General features: G+C 26.2%; 2 protein-coding genes and 2 non-coding genes across 7 annotated transcripts; 3 read left to right on the forward strand and 1 right to left on the reverse strand.

Moving 5' to 3' along the window:
• Positions 1 to 6,513: 6,513 nt before the first annotated feature.
• TRNAT-AGU (transfer RNA threonine (anticodon AGU)) lies at positions 6,514 to 6,587 on the forward strand. The gene has a single exon. It is a non-coding gene; the product is annotated as a tRNA-Thr (tRNA).
• A 624-nt stretch (positions 6,588 to 7,211) lies between these two features.
• TRNAS-GCU (transfer RNA serine (anticodon GCU)) lies at positions 7,212 to 7,293 on the reverse strand. The gene has a single exon. It is a non-coding gene; the product is annotated as a tRNA-Ser (tRNA).
• A 562-nt stretch (positions 7,294 to 7,855) lies between these two features.
• On the forward strand, positions 7,856 to 12,067 carry mal (molybdenum cofactor sulfurase). The gene is made up of 7 exons (XM_011499766.1): positions 7,856 to 8,156; positions 8,610 to 8,766; positions 8,835 to 9,491; positions 9,578 to 10,542; positions 10,612 to 10,806; positions 10,875 to 11,092; positions 11,882 to 12,067. The coding sequence occupies exons 1-7, from the start codon at positions 8,078 to 8,080 to the stop codon at positions 12,065 to 12,067; spliced, it is 2,457 nt and encodes an 818-aa protein (XP_011498068.1). The 5' UTR covers positions 7,856 to 8,077.
• Positions 12,068 to 13,308: 1,241 nt separating this feature from the next.
• On the forward strand, positions 13,309 to 17,193 carry Rab27 (RAS oncogene family member Rab27). 4 transcript variants are annotated; one of them, XM_011499767.1, is made up of 5 exons: positions 13,309 to 13,931; positions 14,137 to 14,207; positions 14,431 to 14,545; positions 14,998 to 15,110; positions 16,969 to 17,193. In XM_011499767.1, the coding sequence occupies exons 1-5, from the start codon at positions 13,788 to 13,790 to the stop codon at positions 17,153 to 17,155; spliced, it is 630 nt and encodes a 209-aa protein (XP_011498069.1). In that variant the 5' UTR covers positions 13,309 to 13,787; the 3' UTR covers positions 17,156 to 17,193. The 4 variants fall into 4 exon arrangements, with proteins under 4 accessions (XP_011498069.1, XP_011498070.1, XP_011498071.1 ...); XM_011499768.1 differs by having other exon boundaries at positions 16,990 to 17,193; XM_011499769.1 differs by having other exon boundaries at positions 13,309 to 13,901.
• The last annotated feature ends 1,020 nt before the right edge of the window (positions 17,194 to 18,213 follow it).

Raw genomic sequence — 18,213 nt, forward strand, 5'->3', positions numbered from 1 at the left:
ATTTTTATAGTTTTTTACCCCCTACCCTTCTGTACGAGAAAACTTTTATTTATCCTTTCGCCCTCCCCCCGCACACGTAGGTAATAACAAAATTTTTGAGCCCTGCTTCGGAATTCAGTTTGTTTGCGCGCGTAGTAGTACGTACGTGTGTGTGTGTGTGTGTGTTTGTAAGTAAGCAAATAAGCAAGTAGTAAGTATGTGTGCGCAGCAGTAGTAGCCAGCCAGCCATTATGTAAGAAATTTTGTCGCCATCGTATTTATTACACGAAATTTTTATATATATTATATTATACGTATTATATAGGGGATTCCATTGCAATTCTGAGAAATTACGCATTATTAAGTACACCGGTTAATTTAGAAGATATATTTAAGCTCTTTCTCTCACTCTCTCTCTCTCTCTCTCTCTCTCTCTCTCTCTCTCTCCCTGCATCGTATGTGTAGAGTGGTGTGTATTATTATTTTTTAACTTACACGAATTCATCCCATCCTATTTACATATTGTGTATTTACAATTAATCTCATAGTAATATGAGAATAATAATAAATGAAATAATATTGCAACTCAATTATTCATTAAATTTACTTTTTCAAAATAACTTTAATAAAATAAAAACAGCTTTAGTGAAACTTGATTTTTCACAGATTATTGAATTTTAACAAATAATATGCCCTAAATTGTGTGACTAAATTTACATTATAGATAACACAATTATAAATCCTTTTTCTTTGTTCTTTAATTTCATATTTATAATTTTGAACATTACATTTAATACAAAATACATTGCAATTAATTTTAATGGTGAGAAAAAATTTATTTAATTCGATACATTCATTTATTATTATTATTATTATTATTATTCTACTTTTTAATTTAAGAAATTTTTGTACCACAGAGGAATCTTAACATTATTCGTTAGAATAAATTCAGATATGTTTAGTGTTTTTATAAACATACGCGTTTAATTTATAAATATACAAAATTTATTAATAAAATGCTTTATAAGAGAAATTTTAATATGAGAATTTTTTTGTAATTCCAAATTTTTCTTCATTTTAAACTTCCATTTGATTTATTCAAAAGATCATTTACACATTAATTCTCATTAATCATGATTTTAAAAACAAATTTATCTTAAATCTTTTTAATGACTATAGAAGTGATAAATGAACTCTCAAATCTAATTTCTGTTTTATTTAAGACATACAATAATTGAATTCGGTAAATGCATACGACAGTTTGATTTCTTATATTTATGATTTATTATTTAATGTTATATCAATTTGAACGGACAAATTACAAAGAATATACAAGAAATTCAAATTCATGAATGATTTTAAAAAATTTCACTATCTGAGTCAGTAATTTCAACTTCTGATTAATAAATTTTTTAATATTAATGGGACTTTTATGTTTTTGAATCTAACATTTATGGAACTTTTTATTATAGAAATTGAAATTACACGAGAAATCAGTAATTAAAGATTGATTATTTTAGAGTATAAATATCAAATAAAGAGCAAATGTGTAAAATGATCTTTAGAAAACTTAGATAATTATTTTATGCTTCTATAAATATAAAATATTTATTTATGTGCCCAGTGATCACTGCAAAGTAAATTGATAAGATAAAAAGCAACCATTTTATCAGGAATTAATTAGTTGTAATATTTCTAAATTTTATCACATTCTTTTATCAAAGAAGGAAAAAATTTCGAACCCAAATTTATCGTATTAAATGTCATATATAATGTGAAAAACTACAAATTAATACCATATTACGAAGCCATTGGTAATAATTCCTGTAATTAATATTCTAAAATTATTAATAAAAAATTAGAGACCACATATATATTTTTTGTGTCTTGTGTCTCACAACAAAATTTTGCTTTTTAAACATTGCAATTCGCAAATATTATTTATGTGTTGAACTAGACGTAGATTGATTTTGATTAAGAAAATATAAATTATCATTGTAATACAGTGTACGATTATGTTAAATTCGATAGTACATAAAATGTTAATTAAAATTACATGAAATGAAAATTTAATTATTTCTAATTAAATTTAATTGTTATTTTGCTTCATAAAGTGAATTATTAACATATATTAGAGTAAATGGAAAGTGCAAATTAAAATTGTATTTTTAATAAAATAAAGTTAATTTAATTACTCGTTTAATTCACTAAGTAGGCAATGTGATCGAAGCTTTCATTTGTTATACAAAAAATTATATAAGTTTGGTATTATAATAATTTTAAAACTGAAAAGAAAATATTTCTTTCGTAAACAGCCAATGCATTGAACTAACTTTGGTAGAATTGCTAGTTTATTGATAAGGTATACGCGAGAACATTTCAATTATCTTAAAATAATATCGGATATTTACATATTATATAATTTATTATCTACAGGTATTTTGCAAATTATTGTTACAATTATTGTTTATTTAGCCATGAAGCACTAAATTTAAATAAATTATTTATTATAAAACTGTTGAGACTCATATCATCGTATTCTGTCCAAATATGAAAATAAATAGAAAAAGAGATAAGTGCCGTACACGGACTTAAAGTTGATTGATTGATGACACCTATTGACTGAACATCAACTATTTCGTCTTATCTATGAATACTGTTTGACTAATTTGCTATTACATGAAGCAACGGATGAGTAATATGAATATAAATATAAAATTTGATAAATTTAGTTTACCCTATTTCTTTCTATAATTATATAATGTAATTTATCCAATCAATTTTTATTGCGTTTGAAATTAATATCTTTGGATATTTGTTGTTTTACCCACAAGTTCGATCGTTATGTATGTGCTGACGTAACTATCCGTATGCATTATAACGGACGTTGTTGCGTAATACAACACACGAACCTGAGAATCAGTTGTACGATGTGTATATATGCATTTCTTAATTAAATTCTTTATAGTTTTAATGAATCGATATGTCTAATAAAATAAGTTTGTAGAAAATTCAATATATTAAATGTTCATGCATCACTTGGCATTAAAATTGAAATATATATATATATATATATATATATATATATATGTATAAGTAAAATTCACACAAATATTGTAAAAAAGTTCTATTTAGTATAGTTAAATTGCGATAATTTATGGTTTGTCAATAAAAATATTTAAAATCTTTTCATTTTCTAATTAAAAATTTTTAATATGATGTAATTAATATTTTGCAATTTCATAAAATTTTTTTCGAAAAAATAAAGAATTTCTCAATTAACAATTGAACTTTTTTTATCTAATGGACACGTTTCTTTGCATTAACTCATACAAAATATATTAATTGGCTATTATAATGTAATGGATTATTTTATAATTTAATAAAATAATATGTAACATGGTATTATCTTTTATAATTGTATATTTAATATACAAAATATAAACCTAAAGAAGGTATAAAAAATCTTTTATAATGTTTATAATTAAATAGATGTATATTCTTTAAAGATTGCTTTTATGCACCGAGTTCAAAATGTTGTGGATGAGCAATCGAAGAGCATAAACTAAAATAATGTTTGATGTTGTCTTTCTCTTAGAATGTTGAATAATTAAATATAAATAAAGACGTAATGATTAAAAACTACTTATTCATTAAGCATCTATACAACTAATACTACTGATAGGCATTTTCATTGCTCATGGCCACAAATGAAAGCAGTTTAGAAGGCAGCAGTCTGAAAAATACACAAACCTGACTTACCACTATGTTAGAAAGGTAAAGCCAAGCCGAATTAGTCCTTGCGGCTTGTCTGCGTTGCATATGCTTATAAAAATAAATATATAGTAGTTTATATTATGGCGCAGTGTATTTCCATGTTAGTATGAATCGACGTACTCTTTTCGAGGATAGGAGATCAGCATCCATCCGCATTACAAGAAAATAATTTTAAGTATGTATCGTACGATAGTATTTATTAGCAAGTAATCATTTCGCGATTAATATAACTCCAAATCCAAGGTCCGTACGTACTTTTGTGAAACATTACGGATTATCGATATTACAGACATCAATAGTAATTTTGATAACTTATCATGATTAATTTATTTTATTTACTTATTATATATACTTGTTATTATATTCTATTGTATTTATTATGTATTTTCAAAAGTATATCAGGGTCAATTTAATTTGTAAGTATGAGAAAAGAGACGAGGAAGAATATAAGATTTTATTATGACAAATAGTGACCAGTTCGAACTGGTCGATATGGAAATGCTTAATTTCGATCAAACATTTTTTCTGTATTTTATACAATAGTTAGTTCGATTTTTAAGTAATTTATATTAAGAAATAACCGTGCAATTGCGGAAGAGAGGCAAGAATTATCGTTAATTTTCTATAATAATAGAATTTCTTATAATAAATACAGTTATTCTGTTATATATGCATTTATTAAATGAAGAAAATTTTTTACAAATTTTTTTGTATTAAATATTTTATCAAAAGTTTAATATAAGAAGCTGGTAACGCATAACGTTCTCTAATATTTTTTATGCACTATAAAAAGCATTAATAAAATGTTTATTTTTCAACTATTAAACAAAAGTGTATGCAAATGGCTTTATCTAAACAAGTGGCGATATTTCATTTGGTTAAAATAATATGATTTGAAATGCCACGGTTGTTTGGTGTTTTATTGTAATTTTATCGATACAATATTTTGACAAATTTTAGTGGACAAATACTTTGTTCTAAAAGAAACATCAAAATAATATAAATTTTTTTGTACAAATGTATATCTATTACACGATACTTGTTTCGTTTTATTAATTTAGTTGTTTGTTTAAATATTTTTTTGTTTTGTTTACATTGATTATAAGAACAATAAGCCAGATTAATATACTCATATTGTCTACAATAATATATATATATTTGTATTATTAAATAGTTTATTCAACATGTTTCTTAAACAAAGAAATAATTTTAACATAATGAGCGGCCAACATTTATAACATAGTTTATTTTAAGCTTCTCTATTTTTTACTTCACAAAACTGAAAACGATTATGATCTAATAAAGTAAAAGAAACAATTAGTCATTCACTTTTGAAAATAAAAATAAAAAAATTGCCTATTAATGTAAGAAGTATTTTTTATAGTTTTATATAAAATATCAATGGAATCAGTGTATAAATTAAGCTATGATTATTTAATTAATAGACTTGAGATTCTTGAAAATAATGCGTGTATAATTTTTATTTTAATTAATTAATATGCATAAGCTAAGATGTATTAAAATATTATAGAAAACTTTCTGTAGATATTATATACGAAGTTATATTGATAGCGCTTTGTAAATTAATTGAATTTCTTGGAATTCTTTGTTCAGTAAGAGTCAGAAGGGGATAGCGATCGTTATTTTTATACAATATTTGTAAGTTGCCTATCTCATTATGTAGACTATTTATATTCAAATACGAAGAAGACTATATTATGATGAATAACTGTATTATGTATAAGTAAAAGTATTATGGGAAAATGGTGTTCTACAATAGATACTTTGTAAATGTTTTAAATAATTTATATGATAAGGGCTATAAAACATTATTATCATTTATTTTTATTCTCAATTTTGTAAAATAAATTGTATAGGAGTATATTGTGCGTAAAAAGTTAGCACAATGTTATAGAGATGTAATAAAACAAAAGAAGTTTACATAGTACAATGCTTTAGTGCTATTAAATTTGGTGTTGCGATATGAAACTTTAAAAAGTTCATTTTTAATTGTTTATAAAATAAAAAGATGTAATAATGGCTTAATCATTTATAAATTCATCGTAAGGAATTTTTTCGCGAAACAATTTGTTAAACAGTATCACTTACTAGCTTATTTTAGTTTATATGTTATACTAATAATATTATGGGCATATCAAAGTATCCGAACATTCTTTGAATATTTCTTCAATCTGATTATTTAAAATAAATTGAAAGATTTAAATAGATTAAATCTGAATTTTTTCTTTTTTGTAAAATATTTCAAGCACTGCTACATACTTCATTGATATTAATTATTTTATTCGTTTCATAATTATTAAAACTACCGGTACTTTGAATTCTTTCATAGTGCTTTTTTCACTATACTTATGAAATTTATTTGTTTAAAATTTTCGATACCCATTATTCCGATTTATGGTATATTATTGGCACAGTTATTAAGCTTACGTTTATTACGAATGCAATTTTTAATGCAATTTTACATCTAACTCGAACGATAATTCATTTTTAACATCGATTTGTTTGTAATTCTCTATCGCGTACATATTTATATTTTAAAATTTTATATGAACAATAAAACTTGTAATTAGCTCATTAATTTATTAATCCTGTACATAAATAGGCATAGGTTCATTATCGTTATTTTGTATGTGATGGAATTTCAATTACACACTCAATATTTTCATCAAATTATTCTTAAATAATAATTTAAACGGTGATATAAATCCACATATAATTCAATGCACAATCGTCGTAGGCGCCGTGGCTTAGTTGGTTAAAGCGCCTGTCTAGTAAACAGGAGATCGGGGGTTCGAATCCCCCCGGGGCCTTCGCTTTTGGGTTTTAGATACCATTTTTTTTATCTCCTTCACTCTAATAAATTATTCTGATAATATACAACAATAATAATAATGTATCGACTATTATTATCACCATTTTTTACCGTTTCGTTTTTATTTTTCTGATTACTGAAAAACATTATTGTAGAGTTCTTATCACTATCACAATATTTTCATATTTCAAGCAATATTTATTATCAACATTATTTGTAGTATAATCGTAATTGCATACAATATTATAAATTAATATTCTAAATAAGCGAGATGTCATAATAATTAATGGGGATTTTGTGATTAAGATCAATAATTAGGATTTCAGTAATGTTTATATTATTTTATGGCGTTGTTGTTGGTAATCTAAGGAAGTTTGCCGTTAAAAATTCATCGCTTGGCCCACCCACCAACACCACCACCATGTTATATTTTATTATATTCTTCTTTGCGGTGACGGCGGCGGCGGCGATGGTAGTTAGGACGACAACGAGTAACTACTTTTAACAAATAATCATTGGCTTAGGAACAGTGAGATAAGAGTGAGAGTTAGTTTATTATTTTAAAGAATTGAAAATAATGACGTTGCGTTTGTATTTTATGATAAACAAAAAGAAAAAAGGTCGACGAGGATGGGATTCGAACCCACGCGTGCAGAGCACATTGGATTAGCAGTCCAACGCCTTAACCACTCGGCCACCTCGTCCCACGTGTACGTCATTCCTAAATGTGCATTATCTGGTTTATTTTTTTAAATCTCCCTCTGACAATTTATTCTTAATCATTTAAAATATATTATCAATATTATTTTATTTTCTGATTATCAAGACCGAAGATTTTAAAGAATTTTTTAAATATCTAGTAAATTCATGTATATAAAGTACAGACATTCGTTGTATACTTTTATACTTAAATTTCAATGCAATTTCATTCACAATATATTTACAAATTTTTTAATATAATAAACAATACGTACTTTGCGTTACATTACTAATGATTCATAATTGCTTACTAGCTATTAAATTTATAAATAGCGCCACCTTCGAGTAGGCATTATTACTATTGGCAGCGGATTCGTAAAGGTCGACAAAGTATATTAATTATCGCGACGTAACTAGCCGATCTATTATATACGTGATAACAAACCGCAATTTAATATTGAAGGCAAGCATTTAACAAAATTGTGTCCGCTCGTTGCTAAATTTTTATTTTGAAATATACTCATTATATTTTACGTGCACGAATTATAATGCCGCGCATATCCATATCAAGGTAAATACATTGTTTCGAATTAATTTTAATACAAACTCGTTGTGTTTGCATTTGAAGTATGAGTAAGCCGATAAAGCGAGTGCAGGCGAAAGGTTACAAAACCATGCTGGAGTACTGACAAGGAAATACTGTCCGTTTGTCGCAAGTTAAATAACAAGTTTTCTTACGTTATTTAACGATGGAGTTATGCAGCATATCACGATCAACCTTCTGTTGGCATGGACGAAGCACTTTATTCTCCAGTTTACGATGAGAAAATATCACACTTTTTGGAAGGAGAATTCTCTCGAATCAAAGGTAAATTTTACGAGTGCAAGCATTTGGCAAAATTTATTTACAATGAAGTTAATGCACTTGGTTTATTAATTGTAGTGATAAGTCATAATGTTGCCAATTATTTTAACATTATATGCTTCGAAGGCAATTATATTTTTTAAATAGCGATTGTATTATAATATTAATTTATTATTATTTATTAAAACGAATTATGTTTGTGGTATAAAATTTGCTTATTCCATTAGCTAATACATAATTTTTAAGTTTAATGCAATATTCATCTATGGGATTGCAATTTAGATTAAATTTTTTTCCTATGTTCTTTTTTCCGATTATCAATTTCTTGTATTTTTTATTATGAAAGATAAAATGAAAAATTTGTAGAATTTAATGAATAACTATTTGGCGTGAAATGAATTAGTTGTTAATATTTTATCCTTAGATTATGAGTGATTTTTCATTATTTTTTTACAGGTGAATGTTACGTGGATCATGCAGGTGCCACTTTATATTCTGATAATCAAATTAAAAAATCATTTGATGACTTAGTGTTATCATTGTATACGAATCCTCATTCTCACGGAGTAAATGGTAATCTTACCGATGAGTTAATCGATAATATACGATGCAGGTAAGATATTAAAAAATAGTAATATAAGTTAACTGACTTTGTATTATATGTATGAGGATTTTTAATAGAATTTTAGATCATTTCCACACGACACAGGATGAATATAGTATTATTTTTACGTCTGGTGCTACTGCTTCGTTAAAACTTGTAGCGGAGACTTTTACTTTTACATACAAAAAAGATGAATCAATTAAAGAATTTGGAAATTTTGTTTACCTTCAGGATAATCATACATCCGTTCTTGGCATGCGTGATATAATATCCGAAAGAGGCGCTAAAGTAATTTGTCTGGATCATAATAGTGCTTTTAAAGTTTTACAACAGAATACCGATAAAAATCATTCCATCAGCATGTATGAAGATAACTCGTTATTTATATACCCAGCGCAATGTAATTTTTCAGGATTTAAGTATCCTTTGAATTGGATTGAAAATGTAAAACATGGGCTTCTCAATTCGTATGTGGGAAATAAATCTAATTGGTATACTTATCTTGATATTGCTTCATATGCAGCAACAAATGATCTAAATCTTTCTATTGTTAAGCCAGATTTTTTATGTCTCTCATTTTATAAATTATTTGGTTATCCTACTGGCATTGGGGCTCTTTTAGTAAGAAATAAAAGTGCACAAATTTTAAAAAAAGTTTATTACGGAGGTGGAACAGTGAATGTAATTTTAAGCTCAAAAATGCACCACGTGAAAAAAGAATCTTTGCACGAAAGGTAGAGATTAATAAATACCTATATTTAAATTGCTGTTGATTTCGAAAAGTTTAGATTTCTACCATTCATTGCAAAATATTTTACAGATTCGAAGATGGAACTATTTCTTTTCTAACAATAATATCACTCCAGCATGGATTACAAATTTTATCAGATATTTCTATGGATCTCATATCTTCACACGTGTTTGCATTAGCTAGATATTTTTATCATTTATTGCTAACTTTGCATCACGAGAATGGTGCTCCCGTTACTAAAATCTATGCCGACTCAGATTACGAAGATAAAAATTTACAAGGTGGAATTATTTCTTTTAACGTATTAAGATCAAATGGAGAATACGTAGGTTACATGGAAGTTCTTAATATGGCCGCATTGTTTAAAATTCATTTACGTACAGGATGCTTTTGTAATCCCGGAGCTTGTCAGCGCCATTTAAAACTTTCGGATAAGGAGATATTGAAAAATTATGATACTGGATATACTTGCGGTGGTACAACGGATTTAATCAATGGAAAGCCAACAGGAGCAATAAGAGTATCTTTTGGATACATGTCAACAATAAAAGATGCTAAAGTAATATTGCACATGTTAAAAAAGTGTTTTGTAAATGGACATGAAGTTATAAAATATCCTGCTTGGTTATCAAATTTTAAATTAAATCTATATTCTAAAATGAATTATGATAATAATGTTGATATAAATGGAGTTTCTAATGAATTTACAAAAAATGAACGTGAAAATGTAGTAGCCGGAGAAAATTGGTTTCCTCAGTTATGTTCTGTTATTACAAGCAGTAATTTATTTAAAAGTTATAATACTAAAAAGTATTGTAAACTATCTAAAATATTTGTTTATCCAATTAAATCTTGCGGAGGATACGAAGTTCAAAACTCATGGATATTAACTTCAAAAGGATTGCAGTATGATCGAGAATGGATGATCATGACATCTTCGGGACTGTGTTTAACTCAAAAACAAGAGCCAAAACTATGCTTAATAAAACCAGATTTTAATTTCCTAAATAATAAACTAGAATTATATTTTCCTGGTAATTAATGTTTAACATTAATACATAGTTGTTAATGTAATTAAATTAATCATTATAAATATATTATAGGCATGCCATCTATTGGAATTCCATTAAATGTTTTATCAGAAACAGTTAATAACGATAGAATTTGTAGAGGGAAGATATGCGGACACAAGATAGAAGGCAAATATTGTGGTGCAGAAATTTCAGAATGGTTAAGCCTAGCTTTAAGAAGGCCTAATATCAAACTTGTTAGACAAAGTGAATTAGCCGAATCAAAACGTAATAGAACTATAAAATTATAAAAATAAGAGTGTTCTTATTAGCTATATTTAATTAAATCTTTACAGAAACCAGTAAACCAAAATTATCTTTTGTCAGTCAAAGCCAGTACCTTTTGATAAATACAGCGAGTGTATTATGGCTTACCGATCAAATTTCAGAAGACTCAGAATGTGATAAAAATACAATTTTACAGAGGTTTCGTGGTAATTTCCTGATTAATGGGCATATACCTTTTGAAGAAATTAAATGGAAAGTAATTCAGATAGGAAATTGTCATTTTGAGGTATTTATTAAGAAATAAATACATAATTATAAGATAAATAAAAATAACGAATAATAAATGTGGTATTTGAATAGAGAAAAAATATTATTTTAAATATCAATTTTAAAAATATTAATTGATTTCATAATAAATAAACCTAATATTTAATAATAAATTAACAATTGTATTACTTTTTCACACTTTTTCTGCATTTAGTGAATGATTTTCTTTTTTTTTTTTTTGTACATTTCAACTATTTATTAATATGAATATACTATGAAAATATACTAATATAAGATTAAATACATTTCATACATTTTCTTTTAAGTTAATATTCATAAAAAAAACATAATTATCTATTATTCATAACGATAGTTATTATAGCTATATTATAATATGGTTTGGCAAAAATTTCTAAAATCAGACAAAATTAAAAATGTATTTAAATTTTAATATAAGAAAATTGATTTTTTCACTTAGTTACATCTCTTACGCTCTTAAATGCATGTCAGTGAAATAAAATCATAATATGTTAAATTTTTTATAAGAATTTATTAATTATAAATGAATAGAATTATTAATATAATTGGAATGAATTTTTTATTAAGTTATACGTAATAGATAATTGGATTATTTTTAACTGCCAAATTAATAATAATAACAATATCGTAATTATTAATTTTAGTATACAATCGCAGACAATACTTTTAAAGATAATTTTTAATAATTTCCAAATACAATGTTTAATAAAGTATTTATAATTTTGAATAATTTTTCATTCTATCGATAGATTATATATGATGATTTTAGGTTGAAGGTGTATGTACCAGATGTCAAATGGTATGCATTGATCAAACAACTGGAATCAAAACTATAGAACCTTTGCGTACATTAGGTGAAAAATTTCATGGAAAGCTTAAATTTGGTATTTATTTAGTTAGCAAAAGCCAAGAAAATAATGTTTTAAAAATAGGTGACGATGTATTTTATGACTGAAAATAAATTTGAAATGTTAAAATATATGAAAATGATATTTATATAAATATGTGCAATTAGCTGCATGGCAAGTAAAAATAATAATAGCATTAAGTGAACTATTTTTTATAAAACTCTATATAGTATAACATTTATCAACTAATAGAGGCTATTCACTTAAATATATTTTTATAATAATGTATAAACCGTTTAAAATGTCTACAAATAAATAATTTTTGTTAAAACTTTTGTATTTTTAAGTATTATAAAATATATGGCTAATAGCTATACACTGATTGTAAGAATCATAATGCAATTTTTAATTTTCACCCTTTGATATATTTTTCAACAATTCATTACTTTGATACGTATGTTGAAATTTCTTTTGTAATGTATTACCTTGTTCAAATAATCGAATTTTCGTTGGCTTATATTTTTTTTCTAATGTTTAATTTTTCGTTAATATAAATTACCGCTTATATATTATGTCTGCGTTTAGTGATTAATAATTTTTTTTTTACATTTCAATCATTTATTAAAATCCGATAATATTGTACCAATATAATAATAAATACGATTTATATTCTTAATATGACGAGACTTTTCTATAAATATATTTAGATATAGTTTATATTAATATGCGGCCATAGGTTTTCCATTGCAATTTAAATGAGAAAAATAACAGCTGATAAATGCCGTTCAATTATATTTAATTTAATCGCGTGTTTTCCTAGTTACATGAAATTTATCCATCTTTATTTTTTTTATATATTCAATATATTCGCCCATTAATTTAAATAATATAAAAAATTAGGGCGAAGATGCACTTTATTAAGCTCACAACGATGATGAGATAGATCCAACGCATTTATTTGTTAAGGCTTCATCATATCTAAGTATCGTGGCGCATAGATCCGAATGTCGCACTCTTACAAATATTCATTAAAAGTTATTATTACCCTGCGCTAGCTAATATTTTTCTTTATATTTTCATTATTTTTACATTATCAAATGATGTTGGCGTCATGCGTTATTTCGATTATATCGGTTATAGACAGTTCAATTAGTAATGCCGGTATCGTGTTGCAAGTTCGTTGTACGTTAAGCCGCTTCTCGCAGTTCGTATGGGTTATCCTGGAGAGGTCTTCGGCTCGTTAAACCTCTGAGCCTTATCAATAATGACCTAAATTTCCAATCACCTGTGCATTGTGTATTTATCAAGCAGATGGCGCGCAAAGTACAAATTCGTGAGAAGTCACGGCATTATCACTAGTGCCAGACTTTACTAGTAGTTCGTAAGGTCAGAGCTGTGCATTAACGTGCGTTCTTTTTTCAAAACGAGTTGCTACGAATAAAGCTCAATTGTCGTTTCGTAGCTGGGGAGCTACTAATTTCGTTATTAAAATAGCGAGCGGTCGAAAGGAGAGTGAGTGCGCCCGGCGATACGTAGGTTTGCAACTTTAGACGGGGCATGATTTAAAAAGGATTAAAAAAGAACGAAGCACGTACGCGAATTATAAGGAAGTGCCAAGGGCTAACAGGTAGCCTCGCACACTTTGCGAATTCGGCGGTACGCATATTGCATATTGCTACTGCAAAGATTTGTTCATTAGAAATATATGTGAGCGTATTTATTCGCTCGCTAGTGCGTTTTTGCAGCGTGTAGATTTCAATTTGCTCCGTCGAGAGAGGAGAAAAAACTTCAGTTCTCTTTGTATCCCCTCCAAACAGCAGCTCAAACATGGATTACGATTATTTGCTAAAGTTCCTCGCACTCGGCAATTCAGGTGTTGGAAAAACAAGCTTCCTGTATCAGTATACCGATGGCACGTTTAATCCTCGTTTTCATTCTACGGTTGGCATTGACTTTAAGGAAAAGCGAATTGTGAGACGAATGCATTTTTCAAATCTTAAATAACATTGCTTGACATTGATTTAATAATGCATTTTTATCGATGCCTATAACTTTCGAATTCGAATTCGCACATCGAGTCTATCTGGTTTATTAAAAATCTTATTTTTCATCGTTCTTTTCTCTGTCTTATTCGCAGTGACGCTTTAATGTAATATGTTTTATTGTTTTTATGCAGGTATATGAGTCAGCCAATGGACAGAGTCAAAGAGTGCATTTACAACTTTGGGATACAGCTGGGCAAGAAAGGCGAGGCATAAATTCTTTTATTTAGTTATTCGACAGTGTGATTTATCTTGAATACCTAATCAAATAAATTAATGAAACTTATTAATACATATGAATGACTTTTTCTGCTTGATCGAAGCAGAAGAAAAATTCAACCGAACGATTTGCGCATTATTAAAAAGTTAATTGTAGGTCTTAAATTACTCTATAATATATTAATAGTCAATTTTAATTGATTATTTAGGTTCCGAAGTTTAACCACAGCATTTTACCGAGAATCGATGGGCTTTTTTCTGCTATTCGACTTGACAAATGAACAGTCCTTTCTTGCAATAAGAAATTGGTTGGATGAACTTAGGGTATTGATCTTAATTTATTTTATTTTGAATAAATTAAACAGTATAAGCAAAATATTTCCACTAAAATAATACTGTATTTTTTATAAACGTAAAATATTCCTTATAAACATAATGAACAAAAAAAAAAGAAAAAACAAAACAAAACAAAACAAATATCAATTATTTAATGATTTATATCAATTGAAATAGTAAAAGTTCTGATCATACTTATTTAAAAACTGTGATTGCTATTGTTTACTTATATCAATGATTTAGTAAAGGTTGGATAGGTCTAGTTTGTAACAAGCGATCGCATGATAAAACGCTAATTATATACCCAGAAACGTTAAAATGCTTCAGTCAAAAAGGCTCATTCTAATTTTACATAATTTTTCAACATTCGAGCATTTTCATTATGCGAGAGGCAAATAAGCTAAACTTTAATTTTGTTTTCTGCTGAAACTCTTGTCTAGATGCATGCCTATTGCGAGGAGCCCGACATAATTCTTTGCGGTAACAAATCGGATCTCGAGGACAGACGCATAATTAGCGAGCAGAAGGCTCGAGAGTTGGCGGAAAAGTACAAGTATGTATAGAGAACGAAATTACGTGGACTCTTAAGGGTAAAAGTGGAATTATTTTATTTTAGAACATTTTGAAGTGCAAGAGGTAGGGAGGGTTTTATGCTCTACTTAAATGCTTTATTTTTAAAGACATGAATGTTTCTACTTAAATATACGTAATATGTATTTAACATTTTATAATGAGTTACGGTTAATTCTAGATATATGTGTGTATATATATATATATATATATTTATGTTATTTAATTAGAAAAAGTTTAAAAATTATTGTCGTATATAATTTTGTATTCTATGAAATAATACGCAATTATACCGTTTATTATCTGTATTGCTAAATAACTTCCATTTTATCTTTTTGAATTGTGGTCTTTTACTTTAAGATAAGTTTTCCGGGCTGGAAATTATTCATATAATATATTTAACCGTACAATTTAAAAATTTCAACTTTTTATTTTATTAATTAATATGATTGATTTCGGTTTGTAAATATTATTTTCTCCTGTCAATTAATTTATCCTTGGTTTTATTTTATTATTATTATTGTTAAATCGCTAAACCTATAATTTTATTCCTACGTTTTAATGGAATAGAGACTACTGCAATATTCGTCAAACATTTTAAAAATAATTTTACTATAGTTTTATCAGTGGGCTAATTACAATACCTTTTTCACTTATATATGTACGCGAAAGTGCGATTCGAGCGAAATTAGCCACATTGGTTGCAAATTAAATTAAATTTTTATCTTATTAATCTATTCAAATTAAGATTTTTATTTTATTTTATATTAAAACCACTATTGCAATCGCGGCTTATATTAAGGGTTGAATTTTAATCATTTTAAAATTAAATTCATTTAATGTTGAACTCAATTATTGTAAACAAATAGAATTTCTTCATTAATAAATACATTTTAAATGATTAAATTAAAATTCTATAATTCTATAAAATGAGAGACCACATTTTTTCTTATATTTTTTAAATTAAATTTAAATACTTAGTTTATATTTAATTCAATTAAATTATTTATGAATATTGTATATTTTATTAAGCAAATATTAATACTCGATATATCTATTAAATCAGCATGAATAACAGATTATTATAATTCGTACAAAAAATAATTTACAAATTATTTGTATTTTCAAAAAAATTATAGTAAATAAACATTTAATATTAAACGATATTAATATAAATAATATAAATTGTAGTATTTGTATACGTATATTTAGGTTTTATTAAAGTATTCCTAATTTTACTCCAATTATTTAAAATCTTGTATACATATTTCCAAGGGAATTCAATTGCTTTTTAAAATTAATTTTTTTATGTAAAAAATAATGAACAATTTATATCTAATCTTACTCAATACTTTACTAATTTTCTACAAATTGATTACAAATTAGCATTCATTAGTGAAATAAAATAATATTTTACAAAGAGATTTACAATGTTACTTCAATTTTAATTTAATATATCAATAATTAATTGAGTTATTTATATTTGTTTTATAAAAGTAAAATATTTTATATTTAATATTTTTTTATATGTTAATAATGTTCTAATAATATAGTTTAATGATAGGTCATTTAATTGAAGAATTTGATAGTTTGAATAATATTCTTTTAAAATGATAAAAATTAATTATTTTTTTATAGAAATAAATAAAATTTACTTTAACCAGATTTTTCTGAAACCATTAAAAATTTTCACTACAATAATTTTGCTTTTTTTCCTAAATATTCTGTTGACGCCTTGGTTAAAATGATAATTAAATATTATATTTTTAATTATATATATATATATATATATATATATATATATATATATATATTATGAATTCTAAGTACTGATTGATTAGTTTGGTGTATTTGGAGACCAGTGCATCTACCGGGCAGAATGTAGAACGCGCCGTTGACATTTTGCTCGATCGTGTGATGAGGAGAATAGACACGACCGTGGATAGATCGATTCTTCCCCATCAAAAGCTCTTGAGGTGTCACGAACTTGAAGCTCCAACTAAGAAGAAAAGATTTTGCTTTTGCTGAACATTTGCTGTCTTCCGTCTTTTTACGCTTACTGAACTGTAAGTCTATTAATTTATTGCAAATAAATTAAAAATGGTAATAATCTGTATGTTTAATTACTTGTCTAAATTTACCTTATAATAATGCTACAGGGGTCTACTTAGTTCATGAAATCTAATATCAATTAAAATTGAATGCAAATGTATGGATCATAAATTAAGGTGAGTAAGGATATAAAATGTGTGCCTAAATATGGAATTCATTATCAGTGGTATTATATTAGTCTTTATACGAGATATATATTTAGTTATTAACTTAGTGACGTACTTGCTAGACATAAGAAATTTAAATTAATAAATATTAGCCTGCCAATGCCATATATTAAATATGTATTTAATGATTATGGAATTCGTAACATTGGGATGGAATTACTTTTTTTGTAGTGTTACCTGCGAAATATCATTGTTAACATACAATAATGCTATGTACTTTCAAGATTACATTGTATTTTGCAACTCTCTTTACTCTCTTGGATATTAAAATTTAACTATACTCCTATGAAGAGAGTTGTTTTATTGAGTTTTTAAATTCATTCATTAATATGTACTTAAGATCAGTAAAATCTGTTCAATAAATTGTTTAATAATGTTCTAGCTCAAACATTCGAAGAAGTTTATATAAAAAAGACTTTTAAAATATCTAAATCAACTAACTGTTTATTCAATACAAACGTTATAATTGCTTTGAAAATATGTAGTGTAAAGGCATAATTTTTACAATTTGCAATTTTGTTCATATTTGTAATAATTTCTTTACTGTATTATTGATTCATTAAATGAATAAAACGGAAATATGATCAAAATTATATCGAATTTCTAAATAAATATTTAAATGAATACTCGCAACAAGAAAAAGTAAAACAAAAATATTTACATATGCTTATAATCATTTGGAGTTGTATGAATTTCGTGCAGTTGTTTGTGGGAAGATCATTAATCTCTGTTCAGTCTCTCGTGCATACTGAAACAAAAGACAAGGTTAAGCAGCCGCTTTCTGTTGTGTTGTAGAAAAAATTCGAG

Source organism: Ceratosolen solmsi, unplaced genomic scaffold (genome assembly GCF_000503995.2).
Source record: "Ceratosolen solmsi marchali unplaced genomic scaffold, CerSol_1.0 scaffold35, whole genome shotgun sequence".
In the NCBI taxonomy this organism is placed as follows: Eukaryota; Metazoa; Arthropoda; class Insecta; order Hymenoptera; family Agaonidae; genus Ceratosolen; species Ceratosolen solmsi.